General features: G+C 28.5%; 1 protein-coding gene across 2 annotated transcripts; it reads left to right on the top strand.

The window, feature by feature from the left end:
- Positions 1-298: 298 nt before the first annotated feature.
- Positions 299-4,709, top strand: LOC112695369 (protein neprosin). 2 transcript variants are annotated; one of them, XM_025747684.3, is made up of 7 exons: positions 299-839; positions 930-1,016; positions 1,366-1,635; positions 3,096-3,266; positions 3,726-3,779; positions 3,862-4,008; positions 4,110-4,709. In XM_025747684.3, the coding sequence occupies exons 1-7, from the start codon at positions 549-551 to the stop codon at positions 4,485-4,487; spliced, it is 1,398 nt and encodes a 465-aa protein (XP_025603469.1). In that variant the 5' UTR covers positions 299-548; the 3' UTR covers positions 4,488-4,709. The 2 variants fall into 2 exon arrangements, with proteins under 2 accessions (XP_025603469.1, XP_025603470.1); XM_025747685.3 differs by having other exon boundaries at positions 307-839; positions 1,369-1,635.
- The last annotated feature ends 6,184 nt before the right edge of the window (positions 4,710-10,893 follow it).

Genomic DNA, 10,893 nt, shown 5'->3' on the forward strand with positions numbered 1-10,893 from the left:
GAAGTGAAGTGTATGGTGGCAGATGAAGACATTGAATTAGAAATGCAATAAAAAGGGGAGAGTGTGTTTTCAGTTGGGTAGGTTTCGTTTTTATAATGCCTTCAATAACTTCTACCTTACTTCTTCATACTACAAACTTGGGAGTCAGCCAGCTATTCAAATAATTAATTAAAAGCTTTCTTTCTTTGTTTCAATGTTTGTGCAAATTAAATGAATAATAATAATAATAATAATCTCGAACGTAACAACATGACTGCAGGCACATATATACATTATATATATAGATGAAGACTAGTTTGATGAAACGATGATGATGATATGAAACATTTAATATTACAAGCAATGATGATATGATATTGATATGATACTGAAGAGTCTCATCTCTCTGAGCATCCCCTTAATTAACCTTCACCCACCACCTTCTCCTCACCATTAATACAGAGAGAGAAGAGTTCCTTCCTTCCTTCCTTCCTTTCCCTACCTTCTTCCCTCACAACAAGTCCTTTTCCGATAACTTTCTCTTCTTTTGTTGGTGTTAGTGTTTTTGTATGCTAAATGGAAATCCCCATGAAACTCAGATTCACTTTGTGCTCTTTGCTTTCCTAGTAATCTCTCTCTCTCTCTCTCTCACACTCACAAAAATGGGTCATCACTATCACCGCCGTCACCGTCACCATCACCACCTGATCTTTTTTGTGTTCCTTCTTCTACACACGGCGGTGAAGGTTAAGAGCAGTACCCTAAATTACACAAGTTACAGGGAAGTGAGTAGCTTAAGACTGGAAAGGATTCAACGGCACTTGGACAAGATCAACAAGCCCCCTATTCTCACCATAAATGTTGTGCCTTCAATTTAATCTCCTTTATTTCTTCAATTTATTACAATCATAATCATGAGTAGCACTAAATGTTTTAGTTATTATTTTCAGAGTCCAGATGGTGATATTATAGATTGTGTTCACAAAAGAAAACAACCGGCTCTAGATCACCCCCTTCTCAAGAATCACAAGATCCAGGTATATTTTCAAATTGAGACTACTAGTACTTGTGAGTTGCAAAAATGTTTTACTTTTCCCTTTTTCTTCTACATGATTTTATATTTTTATTAGAGTTTTGCAATTAACCTTATCACATTAATTAGATGATTAAGAAAAACAATCATATTAATTATACACAAAAATATGTTATCAATGTAGAATAAATATTCAAATATCAACTAAATGTTAAAAATAAATTAAATTATATATATAAATAGTATTTTTCAATGTAGAATATATGAAAAAATCAGTTGGTATCTTTCAGTAACAATCTCAAATATAAGTGATTTTAACAGTTTTATTTTGTTATTGGTTTGATTAATAAAAGAAGGTGGCGCCAAAGGTGCCAAAGGGGATGAATGTTAAAAAGAGAGGGACGACGATGGAGGATGTAGTGAGCGGCGGGGCATGGCAAATGTGGCACCAAAACGGGACACGGTGTCCAAAAGGAACGGTTCCGATACGGCGGAGCACGGTGCATGACGTTCTGAGAGCAAAATCTTTGTATGAATTTGGGAAGAAAAAGCGAAGCATGGCAATGTCTTTATCACGGCGGCGCATTGATGCACCAGATGTGGTCAGCGGCAATGGCCATGAGGTGCGCGCGTGCCCTTCACTTTCATTTCTCAACTTATTAATTAACCTGCAATCACTCTCACTCACATTAATCAAGATTATGTATTATCTTAAATCATTTAATTATTTAATTATTATTTTTATATAAAAATATTTTTATATGTATAATCGCTGTGTTCATGTTTTTAAAAGCAAAGTAGTGGAAGGAGAATATTTTTTTTAGATTATCTAAAGTTATTAGATTAAGTTTAGTTTGGATAAATAGTTTAATTAAATTTTTTTAAATAATTTAAATAATAAATAGTTATATTAAAAGTAATTTATAAATAAGTTATTTTATATTTGAATTTTTAGTTCTAAAAATATTTATTTTAAAAGAAATGTGATAAAAAGTTTTTTATTATGAGAAATCATTTTTTTTTAATTTTTCTATAAACTTTTAAATAACTTTTTAAAAAGTTATAATTTAATTTTAAAAATTACATTAAATATTAATATTATTACTAAGTCAAAAATTTCAAAAAATTAATTTTAAAACTTTCTAAACGAGCCTTAATAAAAATTTCTAAATTTCTTTATACATATGATCCGTAAATATTATTATTTTTAATCAGTATTTAGTCAACAATAATTTATATCTATATTTACAAAAATTTTACATACATAAAATATATAATTTATATCTATATTTACTAAAATTTGTACACATAAATCAATACTTTATACTAATAATTTTTATAATTTACACACATAAATTAACAAAATTTATTTATTAAAAATAATTTAGTATTTATACTAATTAAATAATGACTAAAAATATTAATAATTACTAACAGTCAAAAGTTTCTCTCTATATATTTATATATATTTGATATTTTTTATTTAGTTTTTTTATTTAATAATTTTAGCATGTGCATGTTGGTCTTAGCACTAAATTATTTTTTAATAAAGAATTTAACTAATATATATTTTAAAGAGTAAAGATACATGATAAATTTATTATTTATAAAAAATTTAAAATATTTTTATTTAATAAATATAAAATAAATATATTAAAAATTTAATTTTTTTATATTTTAATAAAAAAATTTTGAATTTATAAACTTAACATGTGTGGAGCGAGCACAGGATAGATACGCCTTTAGTTCACATATATATGTATGTGTGTTTAATTTCTTGTAAGTTACATGACATTAATAATAGTCGACAATAGATGTTGCAATACGTGCCATTGTTTTGACCGGAGCGGGGGGCCCGTAACAATAATATAGTCTATGCACCCATTTGGTAATGCTGCTAAATTTTCAAATTTTCATTACAAAATGTTTGTTTTATTTGTAGTATATATATTAATGTAAACAATTAGCTAAGTACATGAGAGCATGTGAATATTAATTAGGACTTAGGAGGAAGTAATGGAAGGTCATCAATAATTAAGATGAACCCATCTTCAATTTAATTATTGGCAATTAACGGGTGCAGCATGCGATTGCGTACACTGGATCATCCCAAGAAGTTTACGGAGCAAAGGCCACAATCAATGTGTGGGATCCTTCCATTCAAGTTGTGAACGAGTTTAGTCTCTCTCAAATTTGGATTCTTTCTGGCTCCTTCGACGGTTCTGATCTCAATAGTATTGAAGCTGGATGGCAGGTACATACATACATACGTACATACATACATACTCCATTTCATATCAAATTATTATTCGTTATTTTTTATGCTAAAAGGATTGTCTTCTAACATTCTACTTTTTGGACATATTTGATTAAACTGACTAATATATAAAGGGAAAATATGAGGAGTTAATGGAATATTTGTACAATATGTACAATAGAGATTTATGGAGTATTAGAGATATAATTATTAGTGTTACTTTTTTCTATCAGCTGAAACTTTTTTTGTGAACTCCAAAATCAATTTAAACTTTTGGGAAGATATTTATTATCCTTACACATTGTATAAATAGTTCATTGTCTCCCTAACGAAATCTATATATAAAATATTTTTATGTTAAAAAGCAATACTATATAACCAGTAAATATTATTATTTAAAAAAAAATATTTTTGGTCCGAAATAGGCACTGAAGCTTGGATTATTGTACTAGTCAGGTCAGTCCGGAGCTGTATGGTGACAGCCGACCCCGTTTATTCACTTACTGGACGGTCAGCACTCAGCACCACATACTCACCTTTTTTTATTTTCTTATTATGACCAATTAAATTACTCTGAAAATTCTTGATGCAGAGTGACTCGTACCAAGCAACGGGATGCTACAACCTTCTCTGTTCCGGTTTTGTCCAAACAAACAGCAGGATTGCCATTGGAGCTTCCATTTCTCCAATCTCTTCTCTTGACAGCAACCAATACGACATCACCATCCTCATTTGGAAGGTACTTCCCACAATTTCATCATCCACTCATTAGATGATATTGAGAATTGTTAAATGATAATTTAGTCAAATCTGTCAAATCATTTAACGAATAATTATCAGGATCCAAAAGTAGGAAACTGGTGGATGAGTTTTGGTGACAGCACATTGGTAGGGTATTGGCCGGCGGAGCTATTCACACACCTCGCCCAGCACGCCACAATGGTAGAGTGGGGAGGCGAGGTGGTGAATACACGTGTGACCGGCCAACACACTTCCACTCAGATGGGATCCGGACACTTCGCCGAGGACGGATTCGGAAAAGCAAGCTACTTCCGGAACCTGGAGATCGTGGACACAGATAACAGCCTGAGCTCAGTGCATGAGATATCAACCCTAGCGGAGAACACAAATTGCTATGACATAAAAAGCTCCTACAGCAATGATTGGGGCACTTACTTTTACTATGGTGGCCCTGGCAACAATCCCCAGTGTCCTTGATTATCATTAATTCCTTTATAAACATATATACACTATAATTAATTCCCAATTATTAATTAGTAAGTCATCTTTTTTTAATTTTCCTGTCATATTATTCTTTAATTGTACGTAAATATAGAGTCTTATTTTGGATGGAAGGAAAGGAAAGCATAAACACTACTGGAAATGGCAAGAAGACTTCTTGAATCACGATTTCTATATATAAAATGCTTAATTATTCTACCTTTTTGTTATTCTCAATTATCACAGATTCACAGTTAAAGTTTCATTTAAGCTGAATTTTTCTTTTTTGGTAACAATTAAAGAAAATAAACACTTAATCGAACAGAATTCAAGCTCCAACTGAAAGCGTCATAACCAAACTTCTCGACGAGAAATGCTTGATTCCACCCAAAACCCCCATAGGCTCAAACATTAAAACAGGATTTATATGCTAGCTAACCAAAGAAGCTATCAGTCAATAACAATCAATTATTATTAATAAAAAAACATTTAAAATTATATTAAAAAAATTCAAAAATTTAATAAAAAAAAACATTTAAAATTATTATAAAAGAGCATTCAAAATATTTTCATAAAACTCCAAAATCTGAACTTAGATGTTTTTTATATTTAGATTCGAATGTTCAAATTTTAGATGTTTCATAAATATTTTTCTAGAAATGTATATTTAGATTTTGAATGTTTAAATTTTAGAGGTTTTAAATTTTTTTAGGAATGTATTACTAAAAGTAAATGAAAGTAAAATATATTAAAAGCAAATATATTATTTCAAATGTTTCTTATACTTAGGTATCGAATATTTAAATTTAAGAGGTTTTATATTTTTTTAAAAAAATATATATTAAAAATAAATGAAAACAGAACATATCTTTAAATTTTGTATATTTAAATTTTAGAAGTTTTGCATTTTTTCATGATTTTGAATTTTGTTTCTGTGTTAGATTTTGAATTTTTTTTTATAATTTTAGACATTTTTTTATTAAATTTTAGATGTTTTTTTTTATTCACATTTTAATATAAAATTGACTAATTTGTTAAAATATTGGATGAAAAAGATATTAGTTACCTAGACTTTGTCGAAATTATATTATATCCTGATTGAAAGGAATGGATTTTTTTCCCTCTCCTTTTATTATTTAATATATTCTTTCATATGATTTTCACTTAATAAAAGTATGATGAAAGATATATTTTGGGTTAAGTACGACTTTGATTTTTAAGATAAGCACCCAAAAATTTTTTTGTTTTCAATTTTTTTTTATAAAAAATCGTTCCTAAAATTTATTTTAGTTTTAAAATTATTATTTTTACCAAATTTTTAAATTTTTATTCCAAAAGTATCCTTAATTAAAAAAAAAACAGATTAAAAGAAAAGAAAACGGGTATTGCGCTGGAAGGGGGGTTTGGGGTTTTGGTTCAGGGAAGAAGAGGGAGAAGGAAAGAGGAAGGGCCAGTGTCGCTGTTTTTCATTGTCGCCATTCCTGCTTCTCTTTGTTCGGTTCTTGTCGCTGGATCTCACCGCGAGGGTATATTTCGTGCGCCGCGAGCCATTTTTACTCCTTCTCCTCGCCCTCGCCCACGTCGTCACCTTACCATCATCGTCGTCGTTGCCTTGCCGTTGGCCTCATCTCGCCACACCTCCTCCTCAACATCACACCTAGTCTCGTCATTTGTTTTGGTAATTATATTTTTAGATTTTTGGTTCTTGTAATTGAAGATGAATTTGAAGATTTTTAATTATTATAATTGCATCTTAGTTTTGTTAATGAAAGAGGAAGAATTTTAGTTCTGGGTTTTGTTAATGGTTCTGAATTTTGACGATGATGATGATTTTTTTGTTTTTCTAAATTTTGAGTTCTGGATTCTTGTTTTTCTGAGTTCTGAGTTCTGGGTCCTGAGTTTTGATGATGATGATGATTTTCTGAGTTTTGGGTGAGATGATGCAGGAGGTGATACAGTGGTAGTGGGTGGGAGATGGTGGTGGTGGATTCTGAATTTTGATAATGATGATGATGATGATGATTTTTTTATATTTCTTCTTATGTCGACAATCATGTACATTGTTTTCTAAGTCCCTTACTGCCCTCTTCACGTATCGATGAAGTCCTCTCTTTCTTTTCGACTTTGTCGAACCAAGAGCTGTTGATAAATGACAAAACTCACTTTTTGAAACAATCCCAAAATTTCTAAAATACACCTTTTTTGTCCCGGTTTAAGAGACTCGAACATGACAAAAAGAAATTTTGAACTACAAGTAGGATCTCGGTATCGACTCACTGCTGGATGATTGGAGTCGCTCTTTATTTTTGGAGTCAAATAACCAGCAATCTACACCTTCCACGTGAAATGGTAGGCCTAACTTCTATTGGTGTTGTTGTTCTTATTTTTTTCTTATTATTTTATTATCCATTATTTTTCTAATGATGATGATGACCATGATAATGATGGTGGTAGTGGTGGTGGATTCTAGTTAAGCTTCAGCTTCTGTTCTGCTTTTGGTTAATTTTAGAAAAGAAGGAAAAAAAGAGTATTTTTATTTGAAGGACAATTTTAAAAATAAATTAAATTTTAGGAATGATTTTGTAAGCAAAATAAGGTTGAGTAAAAAATTTTTTTTTAACCCTAACTTAATTAGAGACCAAAATCATACTTAACCCTTATATTTTATAACAATAATTTAGAAAACAATTGAAAAAGTCTATTCCCTGAAATTGAAATCTAAATAAATTCATATTTATGTATGTATGTATGGAAAATGTGTATTAACCATAAGAATAATGTTACATTATTCACTAATAAAATTTATTATTTTTGTCAATAATTAATCATCACTTTAAATACAAAGTATTAATAAATTCTAATATATTAATTATAAGAGTATAATATTACATAACTAAAATTCTTTTTGTCAATATATAGTGGATACTCTAAACGCTAAGTATTAAATTATAGGATAAAGTATTATTTTTATCCTTAATATTTAAGATAAATTTTAATTTAGTCTTTAATATTTGAAATATTCTATTTCTGTCTTAAAAAATTTTAAACGAGTTTAATATTGTTTTACAGTTAAATTTTACATGAACAATTAACATATTTAAGAGTTAATATAACGTTCAATTTTAGTGTATAAGTAAAATTGACCTATGATATATAATATAAAAGATTTTTCATTAATTATTCAATTCAAATTTAATGGTATAATAGGACAAAATTAAATCCGTTCAAAATTTTTGAAACTAAAATAAAATATTTAAAATGTCAAGGACCAAATTAATTAAAATTTGGTGTAAACATTAAAAGTAAAATTATCATAAATTATAAATTTTAAATTCTATATTCTCTAATAGTATAAAAATAAAATATTAATTTAAAATATAAACTAATATTAATAAAAAATATTACTCCTAATATTTTCCTTACCATAATCCATATTTTGTTCGCAATTATACAAGATAACGACATTATTACATATGTATTTTTAAGTTCTTTATTTTTTTCCTCCAAAATTTATCACATATAATTGTCTGTTATACGCAGTGTTAGAATTTTGATATTCACAAAGTGATGTATGGTTATTACTCAATTATATTTATGCACTGTGAAACAGCGTATCAGAATCATAAGAATAGTGAAAAAATATCAGAAAAGAAAAGTAAAGGAATAACCGCATTTCTAGATTCCACTGAATCATACAGGTAATGTATGTATCCTCCACACAGAACCAGCATGAACGCTGCACGTTGCAAATTCAAGACAGTTGTTTAATTTCTTTTCATGTTTCGAAAAGCAAAATAATCAAAAGCCCTTAAAGACGCACATTCATAATTCATATATTCCCATTGCAGTATAATATATATATATATATATATATATATATATATATATATATATATATATATATATATATTCTTTTTACAATTTTGCTACGGTAGTAATAGTATTTCTGCTAATTATGAATATATTTAATAAAAGTGTCTTTTTATAAATATGTCTAATAATAATATTTTTTTTATGATAGTATCTAATAAAAATATCTTTATAAATATATTTTTTTATAAATATATTTAAAATATAATAATTAATTATTATTAATAATAAATTAACAGATAGTATATTAGTATTTTGTTCTTTTCTATCCTTCTTTTTCTTATTGCTTTCAAAAGGGCCAAAAGCGTGCTGACATCAGTTATGCAAATTAAACTGTAAAATAATGGCTCAGCAGCTTCAACATGCATGCATGTAGATAATAATAATAATAATAATAATAATAATAATAATAATAATAATAAGTAATCTGAGTATAAGAATGGCAAGGTGGAACATATATTATTTTACTTTATAATTATATACATATATTGCAGAGTTATTACAAAAACAGCTGAGAATTAAATTTAGGGTTTGACAAGCACATAAATATGAAATAGAAAAAGAAAGAAAGAAAGAAAATTCCAAGTAAGTCAGAGCTGGCAATTGCTGCATCTTTAATTTTATTTAAGTATTATGAGATAGATTGATGGTAATGGTCAAATCTGACCAGTCAAACAAACATGAAAAAGGCATGCACTGCACCTCCTCATTTATTTTATTCTTTTAGTGCAATTGCATGCATGCTCCTTCTCTTCTTTCTAATGCTATGACGAAACGGGGAAATAATAACATGCGAGTTTAAATATCAATATATTAAACTAAATTATATAATTATTATTTTTCCTAGATGAAAAAAAAATATTAGCCAGCATATATTTGATAAAATAAAAATTTCTTTTCTTCCATGCATTATTCATCTGATGAGATCAAGAATGAGAAGGAGGAGAGGAAGGTGCAGGAGAGGGCTCAAATTTGTAATGCATGTCCACCGAAGCCATTACATCCCAAGTGCAACTGAGTCCACTGGGAATGGTGACAAGGTCGCCGGCACAAAACTCCACCGCCGGAGAAGACGAGTCATCGGAATAAACCTTCACTTTCCCTCTCAGCAAATGGCATGTCTGTTGTGAATTGTATTTCAGCTTGTACTTCCCAGGAGGACAAGCCCATCTACAATAACAACATTATATAGGAAGATAAAATAAATTCGCAAAAACAGTTTAAATTTGTCTTATTTAATATTTATTTATTATAAATTTATTCGCCAAAGGTAAATTTTCGCAGTTTTTATTAGCTAATATCTTTTATAAAATTGTGAAAGAATAGGGAAAACAAGTGAATTTGTGGGTCACGAAACTTTTTTATTGTTGTCATGGGCTAACGCGAAAGAGTAGTTTAATAATTTTTTATATACTTGCTCAAATAAGAGGAATTAGTTACTCACTTGGGCCATGAATTAATTCCCAGCTCTGCAAATCTTGTTCTTGAAATACTTTTTTCAACTGTGATTGTTTGATCTGTTGAAGAACCTGATGCTGATGATGGTGCCATGTAATAAGATGAAAGAAAGAAAGAAAAAGAAGAGAAGCTAAGGCCAAGTAGGTTAAATTAAAGGGTGGTTGCACTGTTCATATTTATATGGGAACATTTCATTATATGGTCAAAGGTTGATAAAAGCAATCTTGATTTAATATTGTATTTTTATAACCAAATTAATTATATGGAAGCATTTTTTTGGTCAAGCTGATATTTGTACAGTATAATAAAATGGGCTTTCCTGAAAAGGGTGGTTGTTCTAGGATTATATATATTTTCTTAAGGAATAAGTTCTGGCAGAATATTTTTAATCATGCAAATTAAATGACAATTATTATTTGAGAGGTGAAAAATAATACTTCTAATTTGAATTATTCAAGGTATTTTAATTTCCTACATACCTTTTGAAAATATTTTTGGATTATATCAATGTATCTTTTTTTTTTGGAAAAAGTATAGAATATTAATATATTATTTGTCAATTTATTGTTAATAATAATTAATTATTATATTTTAAACACATATATAAGAAGATATATTAAAAAAATATATTTATAAAGACACTTTTATTAGACACAATTATAAAAAAAATATTTTTATTAAATATAATTATAAATAAAAATTGACAGAAATATTATTCGTAACATAGCAAATTCTTCCTTCTCGCGGTTAAATATCTCTGAGTATTAATATGTACTACGCAAGTTATGGATATAGGATAGAGGTTGAAATAGAGAAAATCAATTATAGTAGTACCAATTAATAAGAGTTGACTTTATTGAGAGTTGAGACATAACGTAGGTCATTGACTGAGAAACTGTGCTCCAATTAAAAAGGGGTTATGATGCGCATTATTGTTGTGCATGCTGTTGTGTTCGACTTTGGAGGCACAACCAACACATTTCTTCATAAGGAACATCACTCGTAGAAAAAGGAAAAAAAAATGTCAAACTAAAATATGAGAAATATTAAATCTAAAAAAGAGGATAGTATATTA

The sequence above is a fragment of the Arachis hypogaea genome, chromosome 6, assembly GCF_003086295.3.
Source record: "Arachis hypogaea cultivar Tifrunner chromosome 6, arahy.Tifrunner.gnm2.J5K5, whole genome shotgun sequence".
Taxonomy (NCBI): Eukaryota; Viridiplantae; Streptophyta; class Magnoliopsida; order Fabales; family Fabaceae; genus Arachis; species Arachis hypogaea.